The sequence below is a fragment of the Triturus cristatus genome, chromosome 3_1 (assembly GCF_964204655.1).
Source record: "Triturus cristatus chromosome 3_1, aTriCri1.1, whole genome shotgun sequence".
Taxonomy (NCBI): Eukaryota; Metazoa; Chordata; class Amphibia; order Caudata; family Salamandridae; genus Triturus; species Triturus cristatus.
Window position 1 is genome coordinate 399,607,229 of NC_140583.1, and position 17,579 is coordinate 399,624,807.

At 48.6% G+C, this 17,579-nt stretch overlaps 1 protein-coding gene across 1 annotated transcript in view; it reads right to left on the reverse strand.

Moving 5' to 3' along the window:
* SCG3 (secretogranin III) overlaps positions 1 to 17,579 on the reverse strand; it is a 243,241-nt gene that overhangs the window by 180,957 nt on the left and 44,705 nt on the right. The window contains exon 7 of the mRNA XM_085644187.1: positions 8,578 to 8,758. Coding sequence (XP_085500313.1) covers positions 8,578 to 8,758 — 181 coding nt within the window. The remainder of the gene's footprint in view (positions 1 to 8,577; positions 8,759 to 17,579) is intronic.

Here is a 17,579-nt window from a genome sequence, read left to right on the forward strand (position 1 = left end):
ATCGCCCAAATCCCCCCTATTTAAATCACATGGGACCACTCATTTTAAACAAAGTTTTAGGTGGTACATAAAGTGGTTTGTGGTGGATTGGATACATCGACAGGCACACTATATGCTTTTCACTTTTATTTGCATCAGTGTTGGGGCCTCATTTGCAAGAATGTCGGCAACTAGACTAACACAACAGTGTCTCTCTCTCTGGCTCTTTTCTGAAGACGAATGGGAATGAATTAGTGCAACAATATTCAAATACACCATTTTACCGAGAGCAATGTGTGGGTAGAGCATCAGGATGGGTACTCATAAGCTAACCCTTGTCTGTAAAATCCCTGCTGAGAGGCACAGTGAGCCATGCTCAACAGGTGTCTCACAGACATGTCCTCCTGCCAGAGCAAACACTGAGTGCTACCTCTGAATATTCAGACCACTGGGATCTGATTTACTAAAAGAGGGTGCACTGTGATATTGTTTATCGGACAGACAAAAGAAGTAGGAAAATTGCCAAATGGGACAGAAAAGCAGTGTTTAATTTGAGCCTATGGTTTCCGGTGCTCTGCACCGGCACTTTATAGTCAACACCGGCAATTAAAATAATGTACCACATGGTGGGGCTGTCTAATTTGGAAATGAACAATACCACAGTCGTTTATCAATTCATTATACATTAAAAATGCCTAATGCCTGCTGCCCAAGTCATCCTAATAGTGCTGGCTGCTTGGATTAGTGTGAATTGTCACACTTATAGGAGTGTTATGGTTAGTAGTTGTATTGGTACAGTCATGAGCAGCCCTAGCATGGATAATAAGTGGTACAAGCTGCAGTGGTCTTCTGACGAGGGTTCTGGCACTTAATTCTTTACAAGTTAAGTACTGCAGAAAAGTGCCTGACCGAGTGCTATACTGTAGGCATTTACTGTGGGTGTATAGTCATTCTGGCAAATAATCCTTTCACCATGGATTCCTGGTAGCATTGTATGTGCGTCTTCATATATGATACTACAATACCAGCTATCAACCCGTCAACCATTCAGTACAACAGAAGGATGTATCTCTGTTTCAGATAACCATAAACCAGAGTGGGACACCATACTGGTGAGACTGCAGGGAAGAAATGGACTGAGTTAGCTGCTGACATTACTGGTGGTGAGCATTTATGGGTGCGACCACGGAGAGGTGGAAGCCTGCTTATAAACTATAAGGAGTCACAATAACAAGATTATTAGACACCTTCTGAAGCAGCCATTGATGCACGGAAAGACCTGGGACTTCTTGAATACATCTGGTCTGACACAGAACCTCAAGCTGAGCTGAATGTACACATCATCCACCATCTCTGTTTGTGGAAAAACAAATGTTTCAACGCTTCGAAGTTTTGTAAAGCACTATGTGGCGCATCTTTCTTTTCTTTTTTGCTGGTGCAAACCCATGCCTCCACAAAGGTCAGCACCTTAGTGAAAGGCAGAGCAGCTATTTGAAGCCACCAATCTACCTTTCTCTGGAGACAAATGCAAAAAGAACAATTGACTGACAAAATGTTGAACAATGTCAAACATTCACTCCAGTACAGAGATCTGGGCCTAAATCCATTGTTGTTTGCTCCCTGTGTCATTCCAGTATAAACCCAGCCATATGCTAATCAGTCTTGACCCTGCTCCCCATGGGAACAGTCGAGCCCGAACTGCCAGGGCAGGTCTTCCCTGGACTGGAAACAAGCATCCTGGGACTGGTTTCGGGGTTTCATCCCTCATCAGCCAGGCTAGCTTGATTCCAGTGCTATGGAGAGCACAGGGCCCACTTGACTCCAGTGGCATGGAGAGCACAGGACCAACGTCTGGGGATACCAGTCCTACTTGGGGTGACAAATGCAAAAAGAACATTTGATTTACAGAATGTTGAACAACGTCAAACATTCACCCCAGTACAAAGCTCTGGGCTTAAATCCATAGTTTTTTTACCCCCCCCTGCCATTCTAGTTTAAAACCAGCCATATGCAAATCAGTCTTGGCCGTGCTACCCAAGGGAACAATCAAGCCCGAACTGCCAGGCCAGTTCTTTCTTGGACCGGAAGCAAGCATCCTGGGATAAGTTTTGGGGTTTTCACCTCTCATCAGCCAGGCTAGCTTGACTCCAGTGGCATGGAGAACACCGGACCTAGGTCTGGGCGTACCTGTCCCACTCATGGTGACAAATGCAAAAAGGACAATTGATGGACAGAATGTTGAACAATGTCAAACGGTCACCCCAGTACAGACATGGGGAGCAAAAAAAAACGATGGATTAAGGCCCAGAAATCCATCTTGTTTTTGCTCCCCATGCCATTCCAGTTTAAACCCAGTCATATGCAGATCAGTCTTGACCCTGCTTCCCATGGGAACAGTCCAGCCTGAATTACCAGGCCAGGTCTTCCCTGGGCTGAAAACAAGCACCCTGGGACCGGTTTCAGGGTTTCACCCCTCATCATCCAGGCTAGCCTGACTCAAGTGGCATGGAGAACACAGGACCCATGTCTGGGCATACCCGTCCCACTCGGGGTGACACATGCAAAAAGAACAATCAATGGATAGAATGTTGAACAATGTCAAACATTCACCCCAGGAAGTTCAGGCTGGACAGTTCCCATGAGGAGCTGGGTCAAGACTGATTTGCATATGGCTGGGTACAAACTGTGGTGGCATGGTGAGCAAAAGAACGCTGGATTAAACCAAGATCTTTATGACTGGGGTGAATGTTTGCATTGTTCAGCATTCCGTCCTTCAATTGTTCCACTTGTTTTTATTGCCCTATGTGGGAAGGGTATGGACGTGGGTCCCGTGCTCACTGCGCCACTGGATTCAAGCTAACCTGGCTGATGAGGGGTGATGCCCCAAAACAGGTCTCAGGATGTTTATTTCCGGTGCAGGGAAGACCTGGCTTGGCAGTTCAGGCTGGACTGTTCCCATGAGGAGCAGGGTCAAGACTGATTTGCATATGGCTGGGTCCAAGCTGTGGTGGCATAGTGAGCAAAAGTACAATGGATTGAACCCAGATCTTTATGACTGGGGTTGAGTGTTTGCATTGTTCAGCATTACGCCCATAAATTGTTCCTTTTGCTTTATTTCACTGGAGACGGCAGACAGCCTTCATTTCAAAGGGTGGCACAGATCCTCTTGCAGGGGGGTGCAGTTAGTGACTGACCCTGACTGCCGTTGATGCCTGCGGAATCTCTAAGGAAACTCAAACATCCCTCAATGGTGAAGCGTTAGAGGGCAAACTGTGCGCCGTTTCTTCATTTACCGATATATGGTAGTAAATGCATGTTAGATGGGTAAATAGAAAAAAAAATTCATTTGAGAAGGTGCTGGTTTAAAGTGAGGAGCAGCTTGAGAGGTTGCAGATAGTGCTTCTTCTGGCAGCCTCTTTGCCTCTCTGCCCTTGTCAGTAACAAGGAGACAGACCACTTCCCAATGCAAACAAGGGCATGGTAGTGTGATCCATATTACAGAAGTGTCGCACAAGCATCTATCGCCAGTTCTGTAATACCATAGTGCTATGGGGGCACGCGGACACAAACACAAGTTGTGCCATCAGGGCAGTATGCATAATAAGGCTTGTGGCCTCCAAAGTATACATGCCTCAAGCTTAGTCTTGGGAATTCAGATTAGTATCTTCTAGAAATCCTCCGTTCCTTTATTGTATTATCTTTCACCAAACCTCTCATTGACCAATTCCATCTAGTGAGTTGTTTATTTCACTGTAAGGCATTACTTTTCAAGGTACTGGTGCCTTCTCTTTGTTTTTAATGGTTCTGCTCTGGTCTCAGACTGTTGGAATGCCAAATCTAAAAATTAAATAACCTACTATTTAGTTTATAACTGTACCATTGAAGAAACTTTGGCTAGGAGAGGCCTCAAAATCGCTAGTAAAAAGTGTTAAAATACTGCCGGGGAAATACTTTTTAAACCTAGATTTGAGAGGCGACACATAGTTGGTCAGCAACCATGATCATGACTCAAGTCATAAGGAATGAAATGAAAACAACAAATACTCATGCAAATATATTTATTTTTAAGCTACACTTGGCTCGTTCTTGTAGATCAACAGTAACAGTGTCCCTTCCCCTTCAATGCATTTTAACAGGAAAATGATTAAATTAACATCGCCCAGATATGGTTTAGCATGGTGAAATTTCATTTAGAAATTGTTGTTTAATCATATCACACTTCTAATGGCCTGATTATGTCTGCCCTGGAGGGGTATACAGAATTTATAGCACCTGATAAAATGCAGATACCCCTGTGTTTGGAAGTCATCATTACAAAAAATTCCACCTACCATTATTTCATCCTGATAATAAGGCATAACACATGGATGCTGGTGCTTACTGCATCTCTTGGTGTATATATGGATTTTTTCACAAAATTCAATGGGATTTGCAAACTTTGTTGTATCTGATAACTACTGGGTGTGCTAATTATTATTATTATTGTTATTATTATTATTTATCCTGTAAAGCGCCTGGTTACTCCAACGGAGTGTCCCCGCGCTAGGACATCAATAAAAACCCAGCAACAGTCTTGACCTAATGGCCTTCCTGCACATACAACTAACAAAACAATAGAAGTCAAGAAATATTACTTCCGTCCACCAGAGGGTTGTCGGAAGAGCCAGGTTTTTAAATTTTTACGGAACAGAGACTCTGACACACAGGTCCTAAGATCCGCAGGCAGCCCATTCCATGCCTTAGCTACCAGGATGCCAAAAGATCTCCCTCCAGCTCGAGCCTTCCGCACCATGGGCACAATCACCCTAGCAGAGCCCAGCGATCTCAGATTCCGAGCGGGCCGATATACTGTATTCAGGATCAGCCGGGCTGCAGCATTTTGGACCTTTTGCAAGAGGTTCAAATTTCTAGCGGTCACCCCCAGGTAGAATATGTTGCAGTAATCAAGGCAAGATGTAACAAGAGCCTGTACAATAGTTCTTTTGGCATCAAGGGGGAGTAGGTCCATTATTTTGCGTAGCATTTTAAGAATGCCAGAGCAAGCTCCAGCCACAGCGGTAATCTTCTCAGAGAAAGACAGATTTTCATTGAACCATACTCCTAAATTCTTCACCTTTGCTTTTGGTGCCGGAGTAGGTCCCAGTTCCTCAGGTTACCAATGTTGTGACCAGAGAGAGGGCAGTTTTCCAACAACACTCACCTCTGTCTTCCCCGCATTCAGCTGGAGGCAGCAGTATCTCATCCACTCCGCAAGCTCCCCCAAGCAGACCTTAAAATCATATGCCATTCCAGACTCATTTTGCTCCAGGGTAACAATCAGCTGAGTGTCATCAGCATATGACACCAGCTTTTTCCCATGCCTCAATAAAGTATCTGCCAAAGGGCGCATATAAATATTAAACAGGGTGGGGCTAAGAGCCGAACCCTGCGGCACCCCCTGTAACAGAGTACAGACTCTAGAATTAAATGGATGTTGCAGAACCTGAAAGGATCTGTTCTGCAAAACGTTTTTCATCCACTCCCATGTCCTACCATCGACCCCGGCCTCCTGCAGCCTCTCAAGCAGAAGGCCGTAGGAGACCGTGTAGAATGCAGCACTCAGGTCTAGAAGGATCATAGCAGTTGTCCTTCCTTCATCAGCAGCAATTCTCAGCGCTTCAGCTGCCAGGAGACGGGACGACTCCGTGCTATGAAGTGGCCTAAAGCCAGACTGGGTATCACAAAGAACCCGTCTCTCTTCCAAAAACATAGACAGTTGGCCATTTAGATGTTTCTCCGCAATTTTTGCGACATAGGCATGCAGAGAGATCGGTCTCAGATTTTCAGGAAGATCGGGATCTAAAGATGGTTTCTTCAGCAATGGAACCACCATAGCGTGTTTCCAATTACTGGGAACCTGCCCCATGCTAAAAGACATGTTCAGAAGTGTAGTGAGAACCGGGGCAATAGCTTTCTTCCCTTGATGCAGAACTTATGGGGGAACCGGTTCCAACAGTGACCACGATTTAACGACCTGCATCAGCTTTAGAACCTCACTTTCTGTAGGAGGATGAAAGACAAACTTATCCTTGGTCCGGGGGGCCTCCACGAGAGGAGCGGGGACAAAATTTCTTATTACTTTCCGTAAAGGTAGTATATATTTTATCTATCTTACCCATAAAATAGTGAGCGACCTTATTACAGTGATCCGTAGAAGCAGAAAGTGCAGAAGTCACACATTCCAAAGAGGACAGTTGTTTCACAACCTGAAAGATGTTCGTTGTGGAATTTTTAGCTAACTCAATTTGTTCTGTATAATATTCCCTCCGCACTCTCCTAATCTGCAGGTGGTAAAACTTCAAAGCCCCTAGGTAATTGTGCCTGTTTTCATCCAGGTAGCTCTTACTCCACTGGCGCTCAAGGCGCTCAAGGCGCTTACATCCCGATTTTAATTGCGTCAGTTCTTCTGAAAACCATTTCGCAGAAGCTGTCAGGCGCATGCTTTTACATGGTTTCAGCTGTATCAGGGAGTCCTTGGCCTCCTTGATCCAGCAGGACACTAGGTTATCAGCTATCTGGGTTTCAACCCCTAAATCCGGGGTGCTACAGGCCAGTGTCTCCTCAAAGGAGTCCTGGGTTAATGCGGCCCATTTCCAAACCATCATGGGCTCGGACTGCATTCCCTGCTTGCAGAGGGCCTTTCGAGGGTTCAGAATCCTGAAAGGGAGGATATAATGGTCGGACCAAACTACAGGGACTGGTAACGCGGCATCTACCTGAGTACTGTTAGTAAAGATATTATCCAACGTATGGCCCCTATTGTGTGTGGGAGTATGGATCAATTGATTAAGACCCATTGCCTGGAGTCCAAAGGTCAGTTCTGCACATTCTTTACTTTCTTTATCATCTAAATGAAGATTCAGATCACCCAAGAGAATAAAATTAGGGTAGCCAATAGCGTAGGGGGATAGTATTTCTAAAAGCTCATCAATAAAAGCTCTCGCCAGACCAGGGGGTCTGTAGATAAGAAGCCCTACAATCGACTTTGTACTAGTGATGGTCAGCTAGACATTGGCAGTTTAAGCATTTGAAGCTGAAATTCTTTCCTGAATATCACAGCAAGGCCCCCCCACCCCTGTGACCAGACCTATCCACCCTAAGGATAGCGTAGCCTTCGGGAAGAGCATCCAGGATATCCGGGGCAGACGTTGCATTAAGCCAGGTTTCAACTAGGAATAGGCCCACCGGTTTTTGGTTCATGAGATCATAGATTTCTAGACTATGTTTACTAAACGATCTGCAATTAAGGGAAAGACAGAGTAAGGGGGCGCTAGCTGTTCTCAATGCTTCCCCTCTACCCCTTTCTTCCCCACCCGGTATTAGCAGAAAGCCACAGTTCTTGCAGCCCCAACGCACGCTATAGGCCGCCATGGAATGAAGACAAACGGTGTCTCCAAGACTTCTAAGGCCCAACAGTTCCTCAGAAGAGTACACATTTCTGTGCTTGGCAAAAGGACCAGGGATCCTGGCCCCTGGCGCCGTCCAGGTGCAGATGGGGCGCAGACAGGCTTGCCTTAGGCACGCCAGCGGCACATCCGCTGCATGCCCGCTTGAGCATGCGCCTAAATAGTGTGGCGCTGGGAGCCCTAGACCGTTCCAGCAGCACCACACTCGGCGCCGGAAGTGAGGGTAACGAGAATGATGCTGAGGGTACGTCGCAGCGCCCTCTGCTCAAACGGCACAAGCCGCGGCGGACCAGGGCAAGAGTACCCTCGGTGAATCAAGCTGCCAACAAGCGGTGAGCAGTCCCCCTCTTTTCCCCCACTGTGACCAGCAACTGTGCAGCAATAAAAACAGTTAAAAAGGTACTTTTAAAATCAGGGTAAAAACTAATGGCAAGGCAACGAGGCAGTGATACACAAATGACACAGCGCTAGCGAGGACAGCGCCAAGGACTCACAGATGTCACACCATTTTTAATTGTGATTCCTGCACAAGCCTAATAGGGGACTTGTAACCAGGCAGTATTAATTGCCTTATCTGTGGAAATGACCAGGGACGATTTCAATCAGGAACCACTCCAATGGATGTCATTTAGTACACTTGGATTGAGATGCCCTTGAGGGGTGAGGGTCTTCTCCCATGCAACTCTGCCAGCAGCAGTCACGCTTGATTGCAGCGGAATGGTAAGCACCCACGGGTTGACGGCAGCTGTGACAGCAGATTACACTGTTGTGGGCAGGATCTCTCATTGACAACGCACCCTCGGTTAGCTCAGGCTTTCTACTGGACAATGTGATAAGCATTGTTCTCTCTGGCACTGCAGTTGTGAGCAAGAATAGATTAGGGTAGGAAGGGAAGTGGGCTGCCCCTTATACCGATAGTGCTAGTGTGAGCGGCCATGTCGGCGAGGTCAGTTTCATGTGGACTTGACCCTCTATGCACTATATGTCAACCAATCCTAATCCCATCTAAGACACACGTCAGGCAGACCCATCACTGTCTAGCTTCTGAGGAAGCATATCCCTGTGATGGGAAATGTGCATATCTAGAAATGAATACTGCTTTCTATCTGTTACATCTTTAAAGATTCTGGTGTATGACTCAATACAACATTACCTGGGTTTAAACTTTTGAGAAGGTGGTAAAAATTTGGGAAATACTCAAGGTCTTCAAAATCATCTTCAGGTGACAGTTCACTGCGTCTTTCTATGTCACTGGGTGGCATCCAGGACCTTTCCCCAATGTCACCATTATAAGTTGGGGCCGAGACACTCTGATGAGCGTATTTTGCTTTCTCCTGTAAAGTCAAATAAAAAGGAAAGTCACTGAATAAAATTAAAATAAACAATGGGTGAAAAACGTAGAAACTTGCCTCAGTGTTCCATTTTTGTCAAAATATTTGCAGTTTGTATATTTTAGTATCGCCTGAGCTTGGATAGAAGTAAATGATGCAGTGTGTGAAGAAACGAAACCCCAACAGATCAGAACAGTGCAAAATAAAGTAGTACCCCCCCCAATCTGATTTTTCTTCAAATTAATTTGAGTCTTTCAATCATGGCTGCTCCTACAATTCGAGTCACCTGGGTTGGGAGGCTCCAACAAAGTGGTGTCAGATAACTCCTAGACCAGCAAATATGACCTGCTTGCCAAGGTTGGTGCTGCACAATGTCACGTCATTTAGAGCACCAGAAATTATTACATGAGTCTTGAGGGCATCTTATGTATTCAAAGGTAAAATAGATCAGTGATCTAAGGCATCCACAGTAGGGATTCTGTGCATAACCTGTAGGTCACAGGTGCGAATCATGGTGGGTCCAATAATCCTTTTATCCATCGTGGATGATAAAATGAGTACATTCACTTGGCTATTAAATAACACCTGTTTTAAGCACCTAGAGACCAGACAAATGGTTACGTGATACGTAACTGTTGTAAATGTTATTATAAAAACAAAGACATTCATTTGAATTCTTAATTTCAATCTCAAAAGATGTACTGCAAAAACTATATTTTGTACAATAGAATATATGACTGACCTAGAGAAGGTATAGGAAACGAGAATTTGGATACAAGTTTAAGTGGTTTCTGTTGTCACCAGGATCAAAACGTGTCCAAACAATAGCCTGTGTGTCTCCATTCCGCATTAAATAGTTTTTTATGTTTAGGTCTGGCTTGACAGTGCTAGCTCTCATGTGATCAACAGAAAACGATTTTTAAGAAATATGTTGGGTGTGCTTTCCTAGAAAAAGGTGCTTATTTACATTGTGATTGACTATCAATGGGTGCTTCCTCACCCAAAATAGGTACCGTGTTCAAACGTAATAGCACATCGATGTGCAAAGGAAAAAACGCTCTACCAACCCTTCAATAGTATTTGTTGAGAGCTGTTTTTTCCTCACCCAACATGGAGCCGTACTGAAACTCAATGACGCAGTGCCGCAGATGCATTGCTGAAACGGGCTCCCGATCTGGGCCATCTCTGTACAGAAACAGGCGCATCATAGAACGGCGGGGCCGGCATCGGCCACGCCAAAAGGTATGGCGGTCGAGCCGGCCCCCTCCGCGACGGTGGGGGGGGAGGCGGGCGTGCCTTTCGCGCACGCTTGTGACGCGGCGGCCGCCCCCACCTCTCCCTCATTGGTCTCGGGCTTGGGCGTAACCCGGAAGCGATGCGAATTGCTTCCGGGTCGCGCTAAGGGGCGAACATACATCCAGGGCTATAAAGGGCTGGGGAGCCCAGGAAGCCTCCTCTTGGTTCCTGGCTCCCCAGCTTGCCCACCCCACGACTCGCTAGGAGGCGGTAACATTTGTTTTTGTTTTTCAGGTTGGTTTGCTTCGGCGAGGACGGGCACCGGACGTTGGAGCGGAGCATCTGATCGTCGACAGCCGGAGGAAGGGGGAAGCTGTAGAGTCGCGGCATGACTCCGGGTGGCGTCTGAGGCCGGGAGGAGGAGCCGTCGCTTGCTGCCCATCGTCGTGCGGAGGTCGAGGCAGGAGCATCCCTGCCGGAAGATCGGCCGGAGCGAGGAGGCATCGTGGTGCGGAGGTCGAGGCGGGAGCATCCCGTGTGAGGTACCCGGTTGGGGTTATGCAAGGCCGGTATCGGCGCTCACCCATCCGGTTTGCGAGTGTTGTATTCTGCATCGTGGTTCGTTAAGCGCTCCGCATCGTGCGCGCTTGTATACTCATTCTGGTTAAGGCATCATAATCTTACATTGAGTTACGTGTTCAATCAAGGATATTTTAAAAGCTAAACAATATAACGTATAGGCTGTGTCTGGCTTTGGTTTAGAAGTATAGCTGGAAGTGGTGGGATACGCGCGCAATTGCTGTGTCAGCTGCTTGGGGCCTGTAAGATCGTCTTTTTCCTCCTGCGTGCCCTCATTGAAATAGCGCCAGAACGGTGCAGCAGAATACGGAGCTGATGCTGTGTTGGTTTTATAGCTGCTGACTGTGTTTGAAAGTTTGTGCAATTTCATGCCTTATTGGTGCCGGTTCATTGGCATAAGTATTTTGGGTGAGGGTTGCTGGGGTGCAGATTGGCCAGTTGCTCTTTAACAATCTGTGAGGGCTACCCTGCGTACGCATTTGAGCGGCTACAGTAAGCTCAATTAAGCTAATTGTGGGTGTTTGGTGGTTTATTATGGTGGTTTTGCATTATGGCAGGGAAGGCTAAGAGAGGGGAGCAGGGCTCTCGTATGGAGAGGCTAATGGAAGAGATGATGCGGAAGGTGACAGATATGGGGCAGGATCTGGCTAACCTCAGGGAGAGGGTGGAAGGACAGGAGGGTGGGAGGCCTAGGCGCCCGCTTGTGCCCCCGAAGGCTGCTTTTCCAGCAATCCCCGAAAGGGTCAGAACCAAGAAGCGCGCGAAAAGGGAATACCCCCATCCATTCCCCAGACCCCTGGGTGCAATGATCAGGTGCCACCTACCCCCCTACCAGCTCCAGACCCAGGGAGCCCGTTGGTACCAGTGCCGGCACCATCACCGCCGGTGCATGCACCACCAGTGGAGCTGCTGGCCCCACCCCTGCATCCAGGACCGCCAGCGATTCCGGTGGGCCCAGTGCCACATCCCGCACCCCTAGGGGTGCCATTCCCTCTGACCCCGGGTCCCGTCCCAGTACCAACACCTTTGGGGGGGGCACCACCGGTGGGGGGGGGAGGTCCCTCAGGATGTAGTGTCACGTCTGGCTGCTATTCTACCTTGGTTGGGGAAGGCAGGCATTTTAGCCCCTGCGGTGGGGGTGAAAGAGTTGGGTACCGATGCGCTAGCAGAAGCAATGCGAATTGTGTGTGAGTTCAATGCAGGGCGCAAGGAGCAGAGCATTGCTGGTCCTGTCGCTTCGTTACCTATCATTTCAGGGGGGGTGCTGCCACTCTGGAGAACAAAGGGGTGTCAGTCGCCAGTACGACAACTGGGTTTCCACCGGAGGCGCCGGGGACAACTGTAACAGGTAAACTGCCTACATTGCCAATGTTGGGTGTGGGCGAGATCAGCTCCGAGCGCGAGTTCTTGGGCAGGCATGTGTCCCAGGAGTTAAAAAACAGAATTTGGGCTGGTGAATATATTAACATGTTTTCGCTACTGATCTGCGAGAGGGAAAGGGAGGAGTCAAGGAAGAACAAGGATTACATGCTTCCAAGGGAATGGGCTAGTGAGATGCAGAAATTTAGGGTAGAAGAGAACTTACTTAATTGGATCAGAGCCTTTTCCATATTCATGGCAGTCACAGCTGAGCGTTTTCCAAACTTGCAGGCGCAGATGGCTTGTTACTAGAACAGAATAGTGTTGGCCCACGATAAATTCGCGGGCGGGGGGTGGTTGGTGTATGACAAAAATGTCAGGGTGGCTAAGGCATCTGACCCAACCCTGTCATGGGATCGAATTTACACGGTATCTTGGTTGGATCTATTCGGGGGCGAGGGCCATGGTAGCATAAAGAGTCAGTCCTTTCAGCCAGCCCAGCCTTTACAGCCCTTTCGGTCACAGGGTAACGCAAGCTACACCACGAATTCAAGCAATAATGGTGGAAGGAAAGGGATGTGCTGGGATTTCAACAGGCGGACTTGCACCAGACCACAGGGTCAGTGCAGGTTCAAGCACGCGTGTTCCATTTGTGCCAATCCATCCCACCCTGAATCGAAATGTCTTAAAAGATCAAAAGATAAGGGCAGGAATAAACAGGAGTGAGGTGGGTTTCCCGCTTAAAGCGCGCTCACGCATCGACGTCACGGCACTGATTCCATGGCTCAACAAATACCCATGTCATCTGACAGCCAGAATTTTGTTGGAGGGTTTCAGGGATGGGTTTAGAATACCAGCTCCAAATTATAGGGGGGCATCTGAATGCCAGAACCAACTCTCCGCCCGGACCAATCCAAGCATAGTCTCCACAAAGATTGCCAAGGAGCTGCGCCTGGGTAGGGTGGCCGGCCCTTTCAAGTCTGTGCCAGTTGAGAACTTTGTGTGCTCCCCTTTGGGCGTAGTCCCCAAGAAGGTAGAAGGGGAATTCAGACTCATACACAACTTGTCCGCTCCCAGGGGTAACTCTCTGAATGATGCTATTAACGATGAGTTCTGGAGTGTTAAATATGCTTCATTTGACCAAGCAGTGGAGATTCTCAGGGGGTTGGGCCCAGGAGCGCTGATGGCAAAATCCGACATAGAATCAGCCTTTCGGTTACTCCCAGTACATCCGGACGATTATCATCTGCTTGGTTTTAAATTTCAGGATAATTTTTACATGGATATGTGTATGCCTATGGGATGCTCTGTTTCATGCGCATACTTCGAGAAATTTAGTTCATTCTTGGAATGGGTTTTCAGACAGAAGTCAGGGCACCAGTGGGTTATGCATTACCTTGATGACTTTCTTATCCTGGGGGCACGGGGCTCCCCGGAATGTGGGTGGGCGCTGCAGGAATTTTGCGCGCTCATGCAGGCTCTGGGGGTTCCTTTGGCCCCGGGGAAGACGGTTGGCCCTGCATCTACTATAGAGTTCCTGGGCATTGAGCTGGATTCTGTCCAGAAGTGTTTTAGGTTACCCTTGGACAAGGTCAACAAATTCAGGGCATGTTTACAACTATGCTTGAGCAAGCAGAAGGTCACACTACATCAGTTGCAGCAGACAGTAGGGCAACTCAATTTCGCCCTGCGGGTCATTCCAATGGCCAGACCCTTCTCCAGATCCTTCTCCCAAGCCATGACTGGCCTCAAAGAAAAACATCACCACACAAGGCTGTCAGCTGAGGTTCGGCAGGACATGCGGATTTGGATGGCATTCCTGCAGGATTTTAATGGCAGGGTAGTGTGGCCGGGTCCGCCCATTGCATCCGCGGAGTTGGGTTTAATGACTGACGCCGCGGGCAGTGAGGGATTTGGCGCCATACTCGGTACCGAGTGGGTTGCTCAACGTTGGCCAGCGTGGTGGGTGGAGAGCGGTTTAACAGGGAACATTGGCTTCCTTGAGCTATTCCCCATCTGGGTGGCATTGATTGTATGGCCGGAACAATTGTGTAATCAGTCAGTGATTTTCTGGTCAGATAATATGACCGTGGTTGAGTGCATCAATCAGCAGGCAGCCCGATGTAAGATGATTCTCTGCCGCTTGAAAGAGATTGTTCTCACCTGTATGAGCAAAACACGTGCCTGGTGTACTTATTCATGCGGCTGATGCGCTTTCTCGCTTTAAGATGCAGGTTTTCAGGGCTCACCTCCCAACAGCGGCAGAGCGGGCAACCCCTTCCCAGAACGACTGTGGCAGATTGGTGCCCCCGCTTACCAGACCTCGTGGCAGCGAGTCTAGCACCCAGGTCCAGGAAAGCATACGAAGGGGCGTTCTGGCAGTATGGTTCTTTCTTGGGTGAGGGGTGGGTGGAGCGGTGGCACGACACAGGGGCACTCATTTCATACTTGGGTTGGTTAAGGGCCAACGGGCGCTCGGCGGCCGCAGCTAGGAAACAGGTGGTGGTGATTTCCTTCTTCGCTCAGATCAGGGACAGGGGTGACCTCACTAACAGTTTCACGGTGAGAAAGGCTCTGAAAGGGTGGCGACGCCTCCAGGGGTCGGCCCCAGACACGAGGCAGCCAATTGGGGTGCAGCTTCTCACGTCAATACTAGCAGCCCTCCCCGCAATTTGCAACACATTAGCCTTTTATGGTGCTTTCCGTATTGGGGAGTTGGTGGCCCCAAACAAACTTGACATGCACGGCGGCCTGCAGTTTGAATGCATTAAAATCAGGGCCGATGCCCTATTAATATCAATCAGGAAGTCCAAGACGGATCAGAAGACCTGGGGTGATGGGGTGGTTCTCCACCGGGCACAGGGTAACCCATGCTGTCCGGTAGCACACGTTGAGAGCTTCTTGCAGGTTAGACCACTTAACGTAGGGGGGCCTTTCTTGATCAATGAAGATGGGGTCCCGTTGACACGCTTCCAATTCGAAACGGTATTGGACATGGCAATTCTGAAGGTAGGTCAGAACCCAGAGTGTTTCGGCACCCACTCCTTTAGGATAGGGGCTGCCACTGAAGCAACGGCCAGGGGTCTATCAAGCGGCGATGTACAGAAGATAGGGAGATTGGTGTCCTGTTGTTACAAACGTTATGTGCGCCTACACATGTTGTGACTAAGGGAGGCACACAATGCTGATGCATGGTCTTTCTGCTTTCTTTACAGTTTCTCGAGCCTGTCACGCAGGGGAGAAACTCAAGACACTACACCAGCAACAATCGGCAGCGCGGATACCCTCACCACAAAGGCAAACTTTTCAGACAGTGTGGATCATAGGCCATTCATATGTAAGGCGTCTGTCTAACCTTTTTTCTACAGGTGATTACAGGGAAAGAGCACGGCAGGCAGGGTTTGAGATAGCATGCCATGGAAAAGGGGGGCTGTGTTTTGATCGGTTCCGGGACATCATACTGGACCTGTTAAGGAAATGGGGTCCGCCCCAGGATATAATCATCCTGCACTTGGGGGGGAACGATTTAACAAGACTGGGAAGAAGAGGGTTGGTGGAAATGATAGTCACTGAGATAGGCTGGTTAGCTAAGACTTGTCAGGGCTGTACTATTGGGTGGTCCCTGATGATACCCCGGTTCCAATGGAGAGGGGGGGAGTCTGTAAAGGCATTGAATCACTCTGCAAGGAGAATAAGCAATAAACTCGAGCGACTTTTCAGGGCTCCCCACTTACGGACCATCGCCCAAGGATGCATTAGGGGTGAGCCGTGCTTCTTAAAAGACGGCGTTCACTTATCCCAGGTGGGCAACGAGGTGTTCCTGGAGAATATGTTGGCATGGATGAGGGGCCTTAGGCGCAGGGGATGACCTTTCTAGTGAGCACAGGGGGGGCTAGATAGTCGGTCAACTATACTAGCCTGTGGCGATAAGGTCATGATTGGTGAGCAGTAAATTTAAGGTCCTTTAGAGGGCGGCGCCATTCCCGAATGGTGTCGCCCAAGTGGGAGGGACAAGTGGTCTCTCCTAGAACTCCAGGGGCAGTTGGGTGCGGGGGAGGAGGGAGTCACGCTTTCTCTAGGCTGATTGGCCATCCCGCACGTGCACAGCGGCTGCAAGGGCCCCTGTATGGTGATCAGGTATAGAGCGTACGGGGGTGACCGGGGGGGGAAGTACCCTCACGGTGAACGGGCCCTCTGCGCATGCGCACTCCGGCTGGAGGGCGTGGTTACAATTTGATAAGGATCTGACACCAGTTAGTGACCTTGCCGTAGGCCCCTTTAAGGAACGCAGAAAATAAAGTTTGTAAAGATTGATAAAGATATGTTTAGATATGGACAGGAAACCTTTGAATTAGAGTTATGTTAAGGTTAGCCATTTGATATCTGTAAACTTATCATTTGTAATCTGTGTATAGTATATTTTCTGCTATGTGTTTGTAAAATGTAATTTTAATGTTTATTAATTTCGTATAATAAATACGGCCGGGGGGTGTCACGCCCCCTGCTTCCAAAAACTTCTCCCCTGTCACAGGTTTCTTTGTGGGGAGGAGGGGGTGTAGGGAGTACCTGGCCATATAGAACGGCGGGGCCGGCATCGGCCATGCCAAAAGGTATGGCGGTCGAGCCGGCCCCCTCCGCGACGGTGGGGGGGAAAGGGGTGGCGTGCCTTTCGCGTACGCTTGTGACGCGGCGGCCGCCCCCCCCTCCCCTCTCCCTCATTGGTCTCGGGCTTGGGCGTGACCCGGAAGAGATGCGAATCGCGCTAAGGGGCGAACATCCATCCAGGGCTATAAAGGGCTGGGGAGCCCAGGAAGCCTCATCTTGGTTCCTGGCTCCCCAGCTTGCCCCCCCACACCTCGCTAGGAGGCGGTAACATTTGTTTTCCCACCCACCATCCCCTAGAAGCAAATAGGTTGTAGTGTTTAGGTTGTGCTTTACATTATCAGGATAATGGTGAGAAACACTGTCTGTAATGCTAATTTGTTTAACCACAGGTCAGCTATCGTCGTATTTATGATGTATTTTGGTCAGGCGGTAAGGTCATGATTGGTGAGCAGTAAATTTAAGGTCCTTTAGAGGGCGACGCCATTCCCGAATGGTGTCGCCCAAGTGGGAGGGACAAGTGGTCTCTCCTAGAACTCCAGGGGCAGTTGGGTGCGGGGGAGGAGGGAGTCATGCTTTCTCTAGGCTGATTGGCCATCCCGCACGTGCAAAGCGGCTGCAAGGGCCCCTTAATGGAGATCAGGTATAGAGCGTACGGGGGTAACCGGGGGGGGGGAAGTACCCTCACAGCACTCCGGCTGGAGGGCGTGGTTACAATTTGATAAGGATCTGACACCAGTTAGTGACCATGCCGTAGGCCCCTTTTAGGACGCAGAAAATAAAGTTTGTAAAGATTGATAAAAATATGTTTAGATATGGACAGGAAACCTTTGTATTAGAGTTATGTTAAGGTTAGCCATTTGATATCTGTAAACTTATCATTTGTAATCTGTGTAAAGTATATTTTCTGCTAGGTGTTTGTAAAATGTAATTTTAATGTTTATTAATTTCGTATAATAAATACGGCCGGGGGTTGTCACGCCCCTGCTTCCAAAAACGTCTCCCCTGTCACGGGTTTCATTGTGGGGAGGAGGGGGTGTAGGGAGTA